Source organism: Rasamsonia emersonii (genome assembly GCF_000968595.1).
Source record: "Rasamsonia emersonii CBS 393.64 chromosome Unknown ctg1118621759663, whole genome shotgun sequence".
NCBI classification, from domain to species: Eukaryota; Fungi; Ascomycota; class Eurotiomycetes; order Eurotiales; family Trichocomaceae; genus Rasamsonia; species Rasamsonia emersonii.
This window is the reverse complement of record NW_013563350.1, coordinates 1-18,634: the sequence shown is the minus strand read 5'-3', so window position 1 is coordinate 18,634 and position 18,634 is coordinate 1. Positions and strand designations below refer to the sequence as shown.

The following is an 18,634-nucleotide window of genomic DNA, read 5'->3' as shown; positions in this document are numbered from 1 at the left end:
CGCATAGGCGAATATTATCCAATCTAGAACAGAGTAAAGGCCAACCAATCAGAGCGGCAGGAATTCACCCGTCGCTCCTTCCTCCTGCGGAACCAATCGTTATCTGCCTCCAGAACAACGTTCTTGCCCGAACAGGAAGGAGGCATCGTGCACACGCCTGGCACAATCCGGGCAAGCGATGGTGCCATCTTATCTTCTTCGACATTCTTATCTGCTGTCGTGGCATCCTCGCTATCATGTTAGTCGCATAAGAATGCATGGCATCCCCGCTCGCAGCTCCTGAAGCAGGAGGCCATGCCCGCGATGGAGAAGCACCCCGAGACCGTGCTTGACAGCCCGCCGTCCGACGTCGAGAAGAACGGCCGCAAGGTCGTCGACATCGCCGAGTCGGATCTGGGCGAGCTCCTGGCGACGCTGCAGCAGGCGGTCAAGGACCACGAGTTTGATCTCAACTTCCCCGCCGACATTCTCGATCGAGCACGCGCCATCCTGCGCGAGGATCCAGCGAGCATCGATGCATCCCGCCTGCAGGCCATCTTCGCTGAGATCCAGGCGCAACGCGAGCTGCTGCTGAACGACTCGCCCTATCCCGAAGTGAGGGCCGTCGTCGACAACACCGACGACCCGTCCCTGCCTGTGAACACGTTCCGGGCATGGACCCTGGGCATCCTGTTCGCCATCATCGGCACGGGCCTGGATCAGTTCTTCTCGCTGCGGCAACCGGGCATCGTGATCTATTCCGTCGTCGCCCAGCTGCTCTCCTATCCATGCGGGAAATTCCTGGAGTGGGCACTCCCAACCAAGAGCGTGTCCATCTTCGGACACCGATTCAGCCTGAATCCAGGCCCGTTCAACCAGAAAGAGCACATGCTCATCACCATCATGTCCAACGTCTCCTATGGCGGCCTCAACGGGACCGCGTATGTGACCTACATCTTCCAGTCGCTCAAACTCGACATGTTCTACGGCATCAAGAGGCTGGCCGATAGCGCCGGCTTCCAGATCCTGCTCGCCATTTCGACCCAGCTCATCGGTTATGGCTGCGCCGGAATCGTACGCCGGTTTCTGGTGTATCCCCCGGCGATGATCTGGCCCAAGAACCTGGCCAGCATTGCTCTCAACAAAGCGCTGCACAACGACAATCGCTTTGACCGGGTCCACGGGTGGACCATTTCCCGCTTCCGCTTCTTCTTCTACTGCTTCGTCGGCATGTTCATCTACTTCTGGTTCCCGGACTATATCTTCCAGGCCCTGGCGTACTTCAACTGGATCACCTGGATCTCGCCGACCAACGTCAAGCTCGCCATCATCACCGGCAGCATCGCCGGCATGGGCCTGAATCCGTGGACCACGTTTGACTGGAACACCCTGTCATACTGCTTCGATCCCATCATCACCCCGTTCTTTGCTCTCGTGAACAACTTTTTCGGCATGCTCCTCGTGGGCTTCTGCGTCATTGTACCCGTGTACTTTGCCAACGTGTGGAATACGGCGTACTTCCCCATCAACAGCTATGATGTGTTTGACAATACCGGAAATAACTATAATGTCAGCCGGATCCTCAACTCCGATTTCACGTTGAATGTCGAGGCGTACGAAGCGTACAGCCCGGCCTACCTGTCCGCCGCGTATGCCGTCTTGTATGCCGCTTTTTTTGCCGTCTACCTGGCGACGGTGGTGCATGCGGTCCTCTATCATCGAAGGGAGATCATCAACGGCGTGAGGGCAGCATTGCGATGGCGAAGCGCGCGGGACGAATACAACGATGTCCACAACCGACTCATGAAGGCCTACAATGAGGTCCCGGAATGGTGGTATCTCGCCGTCCTGGGGATTTCGTTCATTCTTGGATGCGTCGCCGTCAGTGTCTACGACACCGGCATGCCGATCTGGGGCATCGTCATCGGGGTGTTGATCTGTCTGGTGCTGCAGATCCCCATCGGCATGATCCTCGCCATTACGAACACCCAAATCACCAATAACGTCCTGGCCGAGTTCATCGGCGGGTATGCGATCCCGAACAAGCCCGTGGCCAACATGATCTTCAAGTCGTACGGATACATCGCATGCGCGCAGTCGATTCAGTTTGTGGCGGATCTGAAACTGGGCCACTATATGAAGATTCCGCCGCGCACGTTGTTTTGGGCCCAGACGGTCTCCACCATCGTGGGCGCTTTGGTGTCTGTTGGGGTGAATGCGTGGCAAATGTCGAATATCGAAAATGTCTGCACGGCGGATCAGGCGTCCAATTTCACCTGCCCGAGTAGGTATCCCCTTGCTATCTTGAAACAAATTGACTCACGATAACCTCAGGCACGCACGAATTCTTCACCGCGTCGGTGATCTGGGGCGCCATCGGACCAAGGAGGATATACGGCGACACCGGCATCTACCACCCTCTCGAATGGGGGTTTCTGGTGGGTGCCCTCCTCCCGATTCCATTTTACCTCCTCACCAAGCGGTTCCCGGGCTCGTGGGTGCGATACATCCACGTCCCGCTGTTGCTGAACGGCGTGCTGTACTACTGCCCGTACAACATATCGTACGTGTGGCCGACAGTGCTGGTGGGATTCGCGTTCAACTACTACATCAAGCACCGGTACACGCGGTGGTGGCAGAAATACGCGTACGTGCTGACGTCGTCGTTCATGGCGGGGATCGCGATCGCGGCGATCGTCATCTTCTTTGCGGTGGAGTATCATCAGGTGCAGCTCAACTGGTGGGGGAATACGGTGTCGTATGCGGGGTGTGATGGCAAGGCGTGTACGTTGAAGGAGATTCCTGCGAGTGGGCATTTCTGATCTATCAATCATTCGAATGTGGAGAATGAATAGTTATGAGGATATATTGCATGTATGCTGAGCACGATACTCGCAATGAATTAATCTGCTTAACAATAGTACTACTGTACATGAACCTACCAAGCTATATATAACTATTAGCTAGTCTTCTAGCTACAGCTTCGCCTTCCCACTCTCAATCCCCCTCCAACTCTCAGGACTAAGCCTCTCATATCTGGTCCCATTCAGCCAATACAGCGAGTCACCATCCCAATCAACAGCCGGATCCCAGCCTCTCTTGGCGAGCTCATTCTTTGCCTGTTTGAAGGTGACGCCGGTGGCAACGCTGCAACAATCGTCAGATTGGTTAGTTCGTAATATGGTGGTGGAGGTGCGTACCGCTTGGTGATGCGCACCAGCCTAGGAAGCGCATAGGACGGTACGCCTTTCGCTTTCAGTGCTGAGTAGAGCTTGCTCATGAATTCTGTTTCGGTGTCGGGTGTCCAGCGCTCGAGCGTGATGCCTGCTGCGCCGGCTTGGCCGTCGTAGCTGGAAAACAAAAATGCGTTAGCAAGAAAATTAAAAAAAAATCCCAGGTATATGTTAACTAGGGGATGTCTGCTTACCCCTTTAATTTCACACCATACACCACCGCATCCTGCACGTTCGGAATCCGACAGATGTGATCGCGGACCTCGCCCGCGCTGACATTCTCGCCCTTCCAGCGAAAGGTGTCGCCGACGCGGTCCTGGAAGCGTACCCAGCCGTCTTTGTCGCGAACCAGCAGGTCGCCCATGCGCTGGAAGAGGTCGCCCTTCTGGAAGACGTCGCGCAGGAGCTTCTTCTCTGTTGCGTCGGGGTTGTTGAGGTATTCTGTCAGCATGTCCCGGTTGCGGACGCGGCCGATTACCTCGCCTTCCTCGCCTGCGCGCGCTTTCACGCAGAACCCTGTCTTCGGGTCCCGGTAGGGCATCTCCTTGTCTGGGTCGTACTTCACGATGAACGTGTCGTCCTCGACCAGCTGGCGCAACGGGCCCACGAACCCGACGCACCCCGTGCCCCAGGCGCCGCTGAAGAAGTTGTCATACCGCGCCACGCCCTCGGTCGATCGGTAGATCTCGCGGATCTCGGGCACGCCGAACCGCTCGCGGAAGCGGTCCCAGATCTCGCCGCGCAGGCCGTTGCCGTAGGCCACGATGCAGGCGTGCCCCCGGTCGTACGGCGACGGCGGTGTCGCCAGCAGGTACCGGCACAGCTCGCCGATGTAGAGCACGCGGGTGGCGCGCGAGGCGTGCACGTCCTGCCAGAAGCGCGAGGCGGAGAACTTGCGTCGCAGGCAGAGCGTCGCCCCCGTGCCGACGCTGTAGCACAGCCCGCCGAAGAGCGCCGTGCCGTGGAACAGCGGCAGCGCAGAGTAGATGCGCAGCGGGAAATACCGCGATGGGTTCTCGGCGTCCTGCCGCACGGGCGTCGACGTCACGACCAGCTGCATGTTGCGGATCGCGCACGCCTTGGGGTTGCCCGTTGTCCCGGACGTGTAGATCAGGACGGCCAGGTCAGGCGGGCTCCGCTTGGCTGGGGAGACGGTGGAGGGCGAGACCTGGCGGAGGCTGTCCTCGTTGATGAGTTCTATGGAAGGTGATTGGGGCAAGTCGTTGAAGGAGGACAGGTTGAAGGTCAGATGAGGCAGATCTGAGCGGACGAATTCCGCCAGATCGGGAGTGGAGATTATGAGTTTGGCGGTGGACACGGTGAGACAGTGTTTGAAGGTGTCGTCTGCGAGATGTCAGCAGGTGCTCTTCCCCCTCGAGACGGACACATACCTCGCAGATTGGTGTTTATGAGCGCTGCCACGGCGCCCAGCTTGGCCAGGGCGTAGATGCAGACGACCATCTCGGGGGAGTTGGTGGTGAAGACGGCGACGAAATCGCCAGTTCGGATGCCTCGCTGGTGGAGGAGGGCAGCAAGGCGGTCGACGACTGTCAGCGTCAGTATCTGTGCTGTCCTGTATACTACCTGTCGAGACTCACCGTCCTTCAATTGCGCATATGTCCACGTCCTGTTCTCAAACCACAGTGCATCTGCATCACCCTTGCCGTCCACCTCAATCACGCGCTCCAGCATGCGGTACAGCGTGCACGTGTCGTCCAGCTCGGCGAGGCGCTGGCGAAGTTTCCGGCCAAAGAAGCGCTCATCTCGCAGAGTCCGCAAGTCGCTGGAGATGCACAATCGGGCATTGAGATAGGCGGCTGCGGCCAGGGACAGGGCCGATCCCAGCGCGATGGACGGGCCTGCGCTGGCAGCACGGCTCGCAGCGCGCGAGAGGATGTCCATGTCGAGTTCTATGGACTGTCGTGCTAGGATATATATCAATTGTCTGCGTTTGGTGTCTCTCCTAGCATAGATCACTCTAAGTGATCAATCAGATAGGTGAGAGTGTTGTATGTCAGATAATATCTGGAGTATAAAAGCAGTGGCCAACGGCAATCCCCCGGGATAAGCTTGCCGACGTCTGGATTACCGTATCGTATTTACAGCCCCACTGAGACAGCTATCGACTATTGACTATCGACAGCATCAGTCTCTCTCGACACGTCATAGTTTCAATATTCTCCTCTCTTCTCCTCCTCGATATCTGACATCGGACAATTCTATCTGTCTGGTATAATAATTTTATTGTTTTATTGTTCTGCTACCATCCGCTCTGCATTCCGCATGCTGATATCCGCCCCCGCAGATTGGCGTGGCCAGTGACAAGCTACAGCCAATTCAGCCTGGATATTCCTAGCCTGGACGAATAATATTCCCTGCTGAAGCTGCTTCTTATCCGCTCCCCACAGTCTGTCTCCCCAGTCTTGTGGGGCTTGCTGTCTATTTTCTATGCCTATTTCCACCTTGGATGACTGCCGAGGTCTCCGTGTGACGGTATCGTACCGCGTCGTGACGGCATTTGGCGTCGGCTGCACTAGACCGACTACCGACTGACAGACCGAGGCCTGCACGTCACTCCAGTTAATATTATTGCGATTGCTGCTAGAGCTTGTTTCTGGATTGATTGTTATTGTTGATTTATTATTGATTACTGATCATCGACACTCGTTGTTAGACGCGCAGGTTACGGCGTATTAAATTCATCTACTCATCAATCATCTGGTAAGACAAATTCATTGGATTCTATTTATTCTGCTTCTTGCTAACTGATATCACCAGGTTCGATTGTGGGATACAGCTTGACTGGTGTACACTACTACAACTCGACAATTCAATTCAGAGATCAAATCCAGGACGACCTGGAGGAAAAATCTTCACAATGTCCTCTGCACAGCAACGCCTCTCGTCCATCGCTGGACACTTGTCCGGTGTCTCGCCGGCCAAGCAGCGACTGCTTGCAAAGAATCCTGACGATGTGGTGAGTATAGCAGGGATATCAGGAATACTTCAGCTTTTCGCATACTGAGACATCTAGGTCATCACCCTCGCCGTGAGAACGCCTCTCACCAAGGCAAAGAAAGGAGGCTTGAAAGACACCCAGCTGGACGATCTGTTGATTTCGCTGTTGACGGTAACAACACAACAGAGACGTAGTTTTTTTTTGTGTGAGTGTGTTGCTGACTGCGCAGACCGTCCGCGAAAAATCACACCTCGACCCCAACCTCGTCGAGGACGTCTGTCTGGGCAACGTGCTGCATCCTTCCGCCGCCTACGTCGCCCGTTCCGCCGTGCTGGCCGCCGGCTTCCCCGAGACCACGGCCGCCTCGGTGGCCAACCGGTTCTGCTCGTCGGGCCTGCTGGCCATCCAGCAGATCGCCAACCAGATCATCGCCGGATCGATCGACATCGGCATCGCCGTCGGCGCCGAGAGCATGAGCACCAACGCCGACAACGGCGCGCCGGCCTTCTCGCAACAGATCCTGGCGCACCCGCTCGCGTCGCAGAACCTGCAGCCCATGGGCCAGACGTCGGAGAACGTGGCGGCGCAGTTCAACATCTCGCGCCGCGCGCACGACGAGTTCGCCGCCCGCAGCTTTCAGAAGGCGGAGCGCGCGCAGAAGGCGGGCTGGTTCGACGAGGAGATCGTGCCCGTGCGCACCAAAGTCAAGGACCCCAAGACGGGCGAAGTGAAGGACATCGTCGTCGACCGGGACGACGGCATCCGGTACGGCACGACGGTCGAGTCGCTGAGCAAGATCCGCCCGGCGTTCCCGCAGTGGCCGCCTTCGTCGACAACGGGCGGCAACGCGAGCCAGATCACGGACGGCGCGGCGGCGGTGGTGCTGATGAAGCGGTCGCGCGCGCTGGAGCTGGGGCAGCCGATCCTGGGCAAGTTCGGGGGCGCGACGGTGGTTGGGCTGGAGCCGCGCATCATGGGCATTGGGCCGTCGATTGCCATTCCCAAGATTCTGGCCAAGACGGGGCTGACCAAGGAGGAGGTGGATATCTTCGAGATTAACGAGGCGTTTGCGTCGATGGTGCGGACCCTTCTCTCCTAGCCAGATATTCTTGTCGACAAGAAGAAACGCTCTAACTGACTTGGTTATAAGGGCGTCTACTGCGTCCAGAAATTAGGCCTGGACGAATCCAAGGTTAATCCGCGAGGAGGAGCCATGTAAGCGCAGCCTTCATCATCATCATCTTCTTAAGCAGAAACTAACCACTCTGTCCAGCGCCATTGGCCATCCCCTCGGCTGCACAGGAACGCGACAGGTCGTCACTGCGCTGGCCGAGCTGCGGAGACAGAACAAGCGGATTGCCGTGACATCGATGTGTGTAGGGACGGTAAGTTGACGTCTTTCCTTCCTGTCTGGTCTTTGACAGAAACCCTTCTGACTGGAAACTTGTACTAGGGCATGGGCATGGCAGGGATTTTTGTGTCGGAGCATTAAATTCAATTCCGTCTGGATAGAATGAATTCGTTTGAGAGTGGATAGGTAGGAATGATTTCTTTATCTTCTACCCTCACGGAGCACTCTATACGAGTTATTACTCCGTTCTACATATAGTCTATATATGTAGTAGTATCTAATTACTTGTTCGTTTATTTTGAGCTTCTTTCTTTCTTTCGTCTATTACCGGTAACAGTCGTCCTTCTGAGAAAGGCTAGTTAGAGACAAGATAAGACAAGACCAGACCGTTTAGCTTCTCTTGCTTTTCTTTGCTATTTGCTCCTAGTATGGAGTATGGAGAATTCTGGGTATATATCACCTCGCCTGCTTTAGTGAAAATAGTCAAGTGGACGGACACATTGTCACCAGTCGAATTTTCGATATTTTCCAGATACCTGACAGCCTTTAAAAAAGAAAATAAAAAAAAGGAAACAGAATTGCCCATGTTCTCTAATAAAAGTCCCAACCCACGATGAATGAATAAATGAATGAACGCAAGAAACCAGTAAACGATTCAAACGTCCCTGACGAGTCTACTCGCCAAACAACTTCCGTACCCGGCGTAATACGCTGTCCTTCTCCGGGTCGTAAGGGTGGTCCTTGCTCGGGATTTCCAGCACGGCGGGAAAGGCTTCAGTGAACGAGTCTACCGTGGGCCGGATGCGCTCCGCGATCTGTTGATGAATCTCAGCTACACCTCGCACGTCCAAAGTAAGGGGGGATTCGTACATGCTGGTTGATTAATAGCACGCCGATATCCTTCCTCTCTCGCGTGAAGTTGTGAAAGGCCTTCTCGATGGTCGACGTCTCCGTCTTGGAGTCCACGACGAGGAAGTTGCGCTGCGAGTCTGGGGGGTCCGTTACGTGCTGGATGGAGAGAAAAAAGAATTAGCGATCGATATTAATATCAAGACAGTGGGCACGGCGAAGAAGAAGCTGATGGCTGGTGCAATGCCATCGCGGGGAAGAACTCACGCCAATCCCCGCAAGCAGGAGACCCGTCACAGAACTATATATACGAAGCAAGTCACCACATGTCCCGCTGAATCTCACATGCAAACGAAAAGATCCTTACTCCTCATCACCGATGACGGCGAGGAATTGCCGGTCCTGTCAATACGTCAGTCGATTGCCGCTGCGGGGAAGGTGTAGACGAATTCGTTCGACAAACGCACCTTGAAGGTGGCCGGAGCGGCCATTGTGAGGAGGATGAAGACAAGACAAAAAAAAGAAGTCAATTCTCAAAGCGCAGACCTCCTCCTGGCTGTCCTCCGCCAACGAGTCCCTGGCCGTATATCGACAGCGGAGGTACGCTGTCGTCGACATAGCGAACCTAAGCGTCATCGGACAGCGGCTTATGTAAGCGCCGATCATTGTTTACCTCGCATCTCCGTCTTCGTAGAGCTTCACGTCCTTCCCGCTTTTTGCAGGTGGGCCAGACAAGCTTCGTCTTCCCCATGGCGCGGTGAACGAAGGACAGAATTGATGCTCACGTCAGGCCTGGCGACGCGTTTTTCACCATGCCCCGACTCGTGCGCCGCCAACCGCTCTTCGAGCGCATCAAGGCCTACCTGAATCCCTTGGATTTCCTCCTCTGGGTGTCCGAAGAAATCGACTCGAGCGACTGGGATCAGCTCGAGAAGGACTGGGCTGTGCCTCTGGGCATCGGCCTCAATGTCGTCTTTCTGATTGCGCGAGCGAACAGCGGGAGGAGAGTCAGTCGTGCGGAAGATGATATTTTCGGCGACGACAGCGGCGGGGTGTCGTGGGTAAACTGGTTTGTATGTGGCAGCATTGTCATTTTTTTTTAAATGGCGCGAGTTCGCTAACGATGGTTTCTTTCGGTAAATGAATAGGCTTCCTTTGTCGTCCATTTTCTCACTTTGCTCTCGGCGTTGAATGCCTTCTATACCTTCTGGCGGAAGCGGCGTTACCGCTTGTTTGAAGCCTCCATCGACAAGCCCCCCTCAACGCCTTCTGCTCAGCGTGTGCAGGTTGCCTCGCCTCCAATGTCCTCCTCTCCACTACGATACCTCTCTAACGTCCTGTCGGGCGAGACTGCGGAATCGCGGAGGCATCCGGATCCCCAACGCGATGTCTGGGAAATCGCTGTGTGGGATCCCTTCCCGCTATCACTGCGTCTGTTCTGCTCGTTCAGCCCCGGCCACATCCTCATCTACTGGCTATTTCTCCCGATCCTGCCGTCTGATCCTCGACCCAGTGTAACAGTAGTCACAACCATCGTTCTGGTGACTCTCCTGACCGTTCAGATGTCCTTTCTGTCCTCCTCGTTCGCTCGTCAAGCCAAAGACAACACTCTGGTGCACAAGGAGGTGCTGCACGAATACGATACGAAATTTGTTCAACCCCGCATGCATCCGCTCATGCGGGATGTAGGGGTCCAATTCTCCGAAGAACACGCTCATCACCCCGGTTCTGACATGAAGTACAACGAGGTTGAGCTCCACACCCCTACGCATGTCATCAACCGCGGTTTCAAGACGAGTCCCAATCCCAATTACATCGGCCATGTCGACCCTGACTCCGCGTCCAAGCCGATCTTTTCCCCCACACGGCGGCAATCGTTTTTTATGCCGTCCCCAGGACCAGCGCAGCAATCCGGGACTCAAACCCCTAGTCATCTGCGTGATTCCTCACCCCTTGTCCAAGCTCCGGGATCCATTCGACAACCCCAGTTCAGGCCGCCTACGACCGGTTCAGGAGATGGCGGCAGTCTTGGTGTCTATTCGCACGCCAATTCGCCGTTAAGAAAATCGGCGTCAGTGAACTTTGACTCCCGAAATCAACACACGGGAGACTTTAACTTCCGTGACAGGATTTCTAGCCCTGTCAAGAGACAGTCGAGTCCTTTGAAAAGGAGTAGTGTTCCAGGAGGAGTGAGCCCTGCGGCAGTGGCACAGAGATGGAACAATCTGTCCGCTGACGTGCGCGACAACCGCCGTGACAGTGGACGATTCTAGCCAGAAATCCCTGTATTCTTGGAAGCAGAACCCAGTGTAATCATGCTTGTCGAAGGCCTTAACATTGTATATTTTCATGACGACCGCCACAGTGCATTGGACCTCGCAACTGTTATTGTCACTATTACATGGATGTGGAGTTTTGGATTTGACACTTAGGGGATGGGTTTGGTGTCCATACTTTAGGTAAACCATGACTGGGCGGCTATGATAGATTTATCAGTTGCCTCGTTTCTGCTCATGTGATGTCTGAGATGCTTATTTCAACAGTATCCATAATGACATACGATGAATTGCGATATTTCTCCCGGGCGATGCAATTCCATAACCGTTGTTCGACACCGGGCAACTGCGATGCCCCGATGGCCCCTTCCATTTCAGAGACAGTAATCTTTGTTCTTGCTACAAGTGTATTACGTTATTGTCTCGATTTAAGTCCCAAATTCTTGGATATGGAAATTGTGAGGCTGGCATTCCACACGTCACACTTCACGCGGGGACCGCATTCCTCGAGCCCAGCAACCCAACCAGCGTCCGCGTTGCATACCAAGACCCCATATTCTTAATTGACATGCGTCTCATCGAGTAGATAAATTTTAACGAATGGCTGCCCTCTTATCTTCCCTTCCTCGCTCTCCATCCTCTTTCGATACCCCTCAGTCTGCTGTCAAACCGTCATGCCAACAACGACGACGAACTGACATCTCCAGGAGAGACCGCCAGGGGAGAGCAGGAAGATTGTCGCTGCGTTCAGCATGGGCCAGAGCGGGAGTTGTCTTTGGACACAGAGTGTGTGATCCAGGTCAACAACAGCTCAGGAAGCCAGCAGAAGACGGACTAGTCGCGGATGACAATCTCTCCTTTCTCATGTCCTCGCCGAACGCCAAAGACCAGGGTTATCAGCAAGACTCGGAATATCTGATGTCAGGAGCAATTTCTACAGGGAGCCTTGTCAGCAATGCAGGAGAGACAGTCGCAGCGACCCAGACCAGTCCGGGACATGTGACCAATGCTGATTCCAAGATGGATACCGCGAGTACATGCGAGAAGATTCATGTCGAACCGGCCAAGAAGGCTCATGAGAGAGATTGGCGAGAGCTTCGGCACCGACTGGAACGGAAAATTGCTGCGGCGGCGGCCCATGCGATGAGCGGGAGACACGACTCGGGTGAAGGAGAACGTCGCAGGCCCAAATGGTTTCTAGGGACTGTCACACCACAGGATAAATCTAAGGAACCACGTCTGTTCACGGTCAACAGCGAGGACAAAATCACCATGCGAGGTGCCAACCCGAGAACAGGTGTGGTAAGCCCCAGCAATCACACAGAGAGCTCTCAGGAGGACAACGTACCACATCAGGCATGCCGTCAAAGGTGGAAGATGCAAGGCGACCAGTGGATCTGTGTCAATGTTAGTCCGTCGTCATCTGAAAAGTCGCGGCCGTCCGGTACAAAGAATTGCTGCCCTAAAGAGCAATCTTCGCAAGTGTCCGTGCCTGATATGCTGTCGGACGATTGGGAGGACAAGTTCGTTGTCAACATGCCATCCGCAAAAGAGCCTAATCCTCCGACCATGACGCCGGAACAAATCAAAGAATATCAAGAGAATATCGAGAGAGTGAGACTCGAAAGAGAGAAGATGCATGAAATTGGTTCGGGACCCAATCACCGTGCCGGCACTCCTGACGCTGCAGACCAAACGATGCGGAAGAATCCAGCCTCGCCGCCGTCGGGTGTTGGTCAATATTTTAGCCCAGATGAAGTCGGACAAGATCTGGTAAGTCCGATTCAGGAGGGCTCCCATCAGAAGCAAAAGGACTTCTATGACAGTATCGGAGATGAGGGTTTCGTGGGATGTATAGAGATAGACCGGCCCTACGCGAAGAATCCGGACGAAATTCTCCTATTTCCGAACGTGGAGGACGACTGCCAATATTCCCTATTTCCGTGGACCCCAACATCGAAGAAAGAGGGGGAAAGGAAGCAGGGTGTCCACCTGAACAGGCTGTCGGCGTTTGAAAAGGCCGTGGTATCAGAAGAAGACCTACCATCTCAGTGTACGAGGCCGCCGCTGAGTTCAAATCAGCGAACTGCCAGCGCGCCCCAAAAGTCCAATGTGCAGGCGTCTCTCGCTCAGCGCGCAGGGACGATAACCAACCAGCCGTCAGTGAGCCCCCCGAACAGAATTCCTAAGCCCACGGCCACGGGAAAGGAGAATCAGGTGGAACAGGCCAACCGGAAGGATGACGATGATGTGTTCATTGTCACTCCTACCGTAACGCGTGTGATGGTGCCGCCGTCCATCTCAAAAAGTATGACAGAGCCTTCTCGGCTTCGCCAAAACCAGAGGCAATCCCCTCCTGCCACCAAGTTTGGGACGCACGTTTCTCCCGGAAGACCGAATCCACAGTTCATGGGTCCTCCCAAGACCACACCAGCCTCAGAATATCCTATACACCATGGAAATAGCGTCCGTCAGGGGCCCGGAACCAGCTCGCCTACAGCTAGGTACGCCCATCTGGCAGCTGCGTCAGCGACGCAAGCCAAACAAGGGAGTCCTCAAGGCAAGGAATTCACGATAATGACTGAGAGTCGCGCCGGCCCCGCTCCAAAGAATAGCGGTCATCTGAAGCTAGATACGCGTGATGTCTTTAAAGACATGCCCGCCACTAAAGGGCCTATGATCCAAGATATCGTCTCCCCAGCTGAAGAAAGAGCACGGAACATTTTCCGTGATCGAAGCAGCAAAGCACCAAGCGTGGCAGAGCTGGACGGCCTACAAATTTTTCAGCAGATGGCAGGAGTTCCCGCCAGTGATGGCCCGTCTCAAGCGGATCAGGGTCCACAGAAAAGCCGGGAGAATGTCACTGGCTCCGGAAGGCCTGAAAACAGCAGAACTCACTCTATTCGTGTCGAAGTCAAGAGGGCAGCAACGCAGCCCGACGTAGCCAAACCGGCGGAAAAGAGGACGGAAGCCAAGAAAGCGGCGGAGAGGCTTGTAGAGTCTCGAAAGAGAGCGGAACGACTGGCCGAAGCTCAGGCTGCATACAAGAAGGCAGAAGCTGAGAAAGGTGCTAATCAAAAGACTCCGCCTAAGTCGGCTGCGGATCGGCTGAAAGAACGCATGATAGCGGCGGAGAAATTGGCCGAAGCTCAAGCTGCGTACCGTGAAGCGCAGGCGAAGAAGGCGGCGGCGAAAAAGGCTGCGGAAGAGAGGGCAGATCAGAAAAGAACTGGGGAGAAAGCGGCAGAAGAAAAGAAAGCGGAGAAAGCAGAGAGGAAGACCGAGGCTAGAAAGAGCGCAGAATCGAAAGCTTCTTCGTCTGATCCTAGATCTGAGGGCCAAACTCCGGAAAACAGCGACGAGCACAAAGATGGCCTGGGCAAAGGTGAAGGCGAAGATGCGGTTTCAAATGGCAGCGGCAGCAGCCTGAATGTGCAGAACTGTTCTCTTCTGTTCCACATTGTACTTTTATCCTTCGTCCAGCTGCATGGGCTCGCCCGACGCAGTCGGATATTCCATCACCTCTTGGCGGTTTCGGAGAAGCTGTTCGAAATGGCCGGCCACTGCTTGCGGGTGTCATCTCGGCTCTGCGAGACATGGCTGGCGTATCGACGGACGGGGTCGTGGCCGGAGCCGAACAGTGAGGAGCTGACACTGCTGATGCGGGACGTCGGGCAGGCGGGCGTTTATTTTGTTGTTTTGGGGTTTGTCGTGATGATCGTTGGGCGAGCGGCGGGTTACGTCGTGTTTGTGGCCAGTTGGATTGTATGGTTTTCGAGGCCGTTTGGCTGGGTGTTTGGCCGGTTGGGCGGAGCGTTGCTCGCCTAAGTTAGAGTTGATTGTTACATTTGTTATTTCTAGGAAGGAGTTGTCGACGCAGTCATCGATTGAACTGGACTGTAAGTAGGTATCAGGTTGGGCGATTGATATGATATTCGTAGGTAGATAGAATGAAAGTCTTCTTCTATCGATATATCAGTGTATTAATTGTCTCCTAAGGATTATCCCTAATGTACGAGAAGAGTTAAAATAAATAAATAATATATTAGACCTGCTATACTATATCAAGACAAACAGCAAGAACAGACAAAGGTTCCAATAACAGCTTACTATTCAATTGAGCCTGACTTTACCCGTACCTATTATTAATCGTAATATACATAGATGAGAGTAAAGGATGTCTTTAGTACAGTATCTGTTCTGGTATGGCCTACACGTACTGTACAGTACCTACCTGCTGGCAAGATATGAAATAAACCTACTGAGCAAAAATCTACGAGCACCCGGTCGACTGCCCTTCTCGTTTTAGTTAGTAGGTGAGCATCGCCGCCCTGAGCTCACCCGATCACGGGTGAGTGGGGTGATCACCGTGCGACAGTCGCGCAACTAGAGTAGGGCTGGTTCAACTTTAGTCTTTCAAACCAAAGCACAGGAATATATCGACAGGGCCAGATATAAAGAACCCTCGAGACTCTGGGCGATGAAGCGGATGAGACTCGTGCTTCTGCAGGGGCATCAGAAGGCATGTGGTGCTCTGTAAATGGAGGTGTACCAAGAATAGGGTCTACCTGGATCAAAAACTGCAAGGGCCAGGTGAAAGCCTCTGCAGAAGAGCTGTCACCTACTTGATTGACCAACCAGAAACTCCCATGCCAGATTACTGCATTAAGATGGTATCAAGCAATGGCTGATATTGGAATTGTCTATGGCCCTGAATTCCAAGGCCTCTCAAACATTGTCTCCTCTACAATGGACAATTTGGCTGCAGCAAAGATTGTCAATCCTCCTTTGCATCAAAATGCGGCATTCCTCTTTCATCTGGCATGTATTAATACGTGCTTGCATCTGCTCCTGGTCACATTGGCTAAGGGGATTAGGAGAAACTTTAGAGACCTCTGCATTCCCACCACAATCAAGGATCTTGCAATCTCTCAAAGCGCATTAGAGATGGACGCTGTTGCATGGAGCAAAGGGTTGGACAACCTTTCCGTGGACTGCATGGCGGATGGGAAGCTAGCACTTCGTCTCCATGGCCTCAAACTGACCCCGATGGATGGCAGTAAGGCTTCTAAGGCGGAGGCCCATGCGGCTGCGTGTCTCGAATGGCTTCCTGATTTTGACATGGTGGACCATGCGACCTTGTTCAAGGGGCCGCCATCAATTGAAGAGGAGACCCGAATGTAGGAAGAGATGATGCTCTTCTGCATGCTGGAAACAGTCAAAAGATTGGAAGGTCTCTAGCCCTGCCAGCCGCATTTTGCCAAGTTCCAAGACTGGCTAAAAATGGAGACTTGGCACACTGAAGAAGGTACATATCCTCTGCTGGAGAAGGCCACTCAGGATCTAGTGAAATGTCATCCACTAACTGGCACAAGATGATCCAAGAGCTCTATGAGAAGCTCTTGACCATGTCAGCCAAGGGAGCCATGGTGATCAGAATGAAGTGCATCTTTGACAACTGCAAGAAGATCTTTACCAGAGAAGGGGATACTCTTGACATCTTGATGCAGGACAATATCCTAACTGAGATCTATAACATGGTCAGCTTCAACAAAAGTGACTTCTTCTGTCTTCTGTGCCATTCGAGACCGACAATGAGAGTCTTGGAAGTTAGCGCTGGAACTGGAGGCACAACAGAGATGATTCTATAAGAGCTCGTCAACCCAGATGGTCATCCTAGTTATTCTGTCTATACCTTCACTGATATCTCTGCCGGATTCTTCCCCCAGGCCAAGGAACGATTCTCCTATGCTCCCAGTATGGACTATCGGGTCTTTGATATCTCTCAATCACCCTTTGATCAAGGATTCGGGGTGGATTACTACGACGTTATTCTCGCTCCCAATGTCATCCATGCCACCCCTTGCTTAAATGAGACGCTTAGAAATCTCTAACCGTTACTGCAACCTGGTGGATACCTGGTCCTGACAGAGCTCTGCGCAGTTGTAAGGACCCTGAACTACATTTTTCGCAATTTCTCTAGATAGTGGCTAGGCAAAGATGGCCGGCCATATAAGCCATATCTATCCGTGGATCAATGGGACAACGAACTAAAGAGAGCCGGCTTGAGTAGTGTCAATGCTGCTCTCCGTAATGTAGAACCACCATACTACTACTGTGCTGCAATTGTGTTGCAAAGACCCCTACTGACAGAAAAGATCACGGAATCAGTCAGCATTTCATCAATGATTTAAAGGCGCGAGGTATCTCTCTGTCTGTCTGTTATCTCAGCGAGCTTCCGCTGGCAGGTCAGGAGATTATATCCCTCCCGGACTTGGAGAGCTACTTCTTTAAGAGCATCACAGAGGAACCATTTGCTGTATTCCAACAGGTCCTGTATAATCACTAAACCAATGCACTAATCCTCTGGTTGACAAGGCCAGCCCAGGTCAAATACCAGGACCCTTGCTCAGCGCAAGCCATCAGAGTCATTAAGGTTAATCCGTGCCGAGTTGCCAATTCCATTCTATATGCTGGAAATTCGAGAAAATGAGGCACAGTTCTCGAGCCTGGTCCTTAAGGTCTTCAAGAAGATCCTCAAGTTAGAAGATAATGAGCTCCTCAGTCCCAATAAGGAGTATATTGTTGACAATAGAGTGGTCAAGATTGGCCAATGTCATCTGTTTTTAGTTGAAAAGGAATTGTGGGAATGGTCCAGTGTTGAAGATAGAGATCATGTCAAGACTCTTGAGATTGAGAAAGTCGGCCTATTGGAATCCCTCTGATGGGTCCATAAGCCTTGTCCTCTGCAGGTAGTGGATAATGAGGTTGAAATTGACGCTCATGTGATTGGTTTGAATTTGAAGGTAAGTTCTCTTTATTTTAGTAAAAGTCCTCCCCGCTGATCTGTTCTTGTTATGATGTGCTCTATATAATGGGTGTTCTTAAAGCTGGGCCAGATGGTGTCCCACTTGGTCTGGAGATTTCTGGAATTGTTTGACATGTCAGAGCAAATGTTCAAAATATGTCTGTTGGTGATTGTGTCCCGGCTATGCCCCCAACAGCATGCCTAAAGATCATTGCCCATTCTATCAGCTCTTATAGAGAGAATTCCTGATAAACTGAGCTTTGAGGACATAGCTATGATGCTGATCTACTATACCATGGTAATCAAATCCCTGATTAACATTGGACAGCTAGAGAAAGGCCAGGTGAGTTATTTATCTAGGGTATTCTATCTTTCCTTATCCTAACAACAAATAAACAGTCTGTTCTTATTCACTTGGCTACCAGAGGAGTTAGTCATGCTATAATTCGAATCTGCAAGATGATCAGTACAGAGGTATATATATACCTTGACTTGAGAGAGACAAAATTCTAAGACAAAGAGCAGATATTTGCTACTGTCAGAAACAAAGAAAAGGTCAAATACCTCATGGAGACCTTCAACATCCCCTATAGCCACATCTTCAACTCCCGAAATGACAGCTTTGTGGCGGATCTGATGCAAGAGACAGAAGGCTAGGGCATGGACATTGTCTTGAACTCGCTCTCTGGCGAGCTCTTTCATGCCTCCTGGAACTATGTTGCTAAGTTCGGCAAGATGGTCAAGCTGGGGAAGAAGGACATTTCAGACTTTGGCAAGCTACAGATAAATAATTTCTTGCTAAGCCGGTCTTATTGCTGTGTTGATATGACCCACCTTGCTCAGAAGAGGCCCGAGCGGGCCAGAAGGTACTATTATCATATGACTTGATTGTGCTGACAAAAACATGGGTAGAATCCTGAAGAAATGCATTGAACTATGTGCAAGAGGAGATATTCAACCTCTCCGGCCGACTGCCATCTTTGATGCCTCTAATATTCAAGATGGTTTCTAACATGTCCAGAACAGAGATCATATTGGCAAGGCCGTCATTTAGATGCCAGAAAACCAGTCTGTTCTCCCCAGTGTGCCCTATGCCACAAAACTGCGCTTGAACAGCGACACCTCTTATCTGCTCACCAGAGGGTTAGGAGGCTTAGGCAAGATCATTACCACCTGGTT

The 18,634-nt window shown here is 52.7% G+C and overlaps 7 protein-coding genes across 7 annotated transcripts; 5 read left to right on the top strand and 2 right to left on the bottom strand.

Moving 5' to 3' along the window:
• Positions 1–234: 234 nt before the first annotated feature.
• Positions 235–5,114, bottom strand: T310_0054 (Bifunctional fatty acid transporter and acyl-CoA synthetase; the record flags this gene model as incomplete). Its single annotated transcript, XM_013477009.1, has 9 exons — positions 235–1,335; positions 1,378–2,274; positions 2,322–2,781; positions 2,922–2,925; positions 2,975–3,126; positions 3,180–3,329; positions 3,407–4,556; positions 4,604–4,759; positions 4,811–5,114. 9 exons carry the CDS (start codon positions 5,112–5,114, stop codon positions 235–237), a joined length of 4,374 nt encoding a protein of 1,457 aa, XP_013332463.1.
• Positions 5,115–6,090: 976 nt separating this feature from the next.
• Positions 6,091–7,663, top strand: T310_0053 (Acetyl-CoA C-acyltransferase; the record flags this gene model as incomplete). Its single annotated transcript, XM_013477008.1, has 6 exons — positions 6,091–6,189; positions 6,247–6,342; positions 6,401–7,249; positions 7,322–7,386; positions 7,445–7,556; positions 7,625–7,663. 6 exons carry the CDS (start codon positions 6,091–6,093, stop codon positions 7,661–7,663), a joined length of 1,260 nt encoding a protein of 419 aa, XP_013332462.1.
• Positions 7,664–8,196: 533 nt separating this feature from the next.
• On the bottom strand, positions 8,197–8,862 carry T310_0052 (V-type proton ATPase subunit F; the record flags this gene model as incomplete). The annotated part of the gene is made up of 5 exons (XM_013477007.1): positions 8,197–8,337; positions 8,393–8,530; positions 8,639–8,672; positions 8,739–8,773; positions 8,839–8,862. 5 exons carry the CDS (start codon positions 8,860–8,862, stop codon positions 8,197–8,199), a joined length of 372 nt encoding a protein of 123 aa, XP_013332461.1.
• A 321-nt stretch (positions 8,863–9,183) lies between these two features.
• T310_0051 (uncharacterized protein) lies at positions 9,184–10,644 on the top strand (the record flags this gene model as incomplete). Its single annotated transcript, XM_013477006.1, has 2 exons — positions 9,184–9,444; positions 9,658–10,644. 2 exons carry the CDS (start codon positions 9,184–9,186, stop codon positions 10,642–10,644), a joined length of 1,248 nt encoding a protein of 415 aa, XP_013332460.1.
• A 603-nt stretch (positions 10,645–11,247) lies between these two features.
• On the top strand, positions 11,248–14,796 carry T310_0050 (NTP binding protein; the record flags this gene model as incomplete). Its single annotated transcript, XM_013477005.1, has 4 exons — positions 11,248–14,032; positions 14,131–14,287; positions 14,509–14,546; positions 14,717–14,796. 4 exons carry the CDS (start codon positions 11,248–11,250, stop codon positions 14,794–14,796), a joined length of 3,060 nt encoding a protein of 1,019 aa, XP_013332459.1.
• A 534-nt stretch (positions 14,797–15,330) lies between these two features.
• On the top strand, positions 15,331–15,950 carry T310_0049 (Polyketide synthase; the record flags this gene model as incomplete). Its single annotated transcript, XM_013477004.1, has 2 exons — positions 15,331–15,827; positions 15,866–15,950. The coding sequence occupies 2 exons, from the start codon at positions 15,331–15,333 to the stop codon at positions 15,948–15,950; spliced, it is 582 nt and encodes a 193-aa protein (XP_013332458.1).
• A 1,167-nt stretch (positions 15,951–17,117) lies between these two features.
• T310_0048 (Fatty acid synthase) lies at positions 17,118–18,467 on the top strand (the record flags this gene model as incomplete). Its single annotated transcript, XM_013477003.1, has 6 exons — positions 17,118–17,348; positions 17,400–17,453; positions 17,784–17,798; positions 17,855–17,929; positions 18,113–18,321; positions 18,368–18,467. The coding sequence occupies 6 exons, from the start codon at positions 17,118–17,120 to the stop codon at positions 18,465–18,467; spliced, it is 684 nt and encodes a 227-aa protein (XP_013332457.1).
• Between the last annotated feature and the right edge of the window lie 167 nt (positions 18,468–18,634).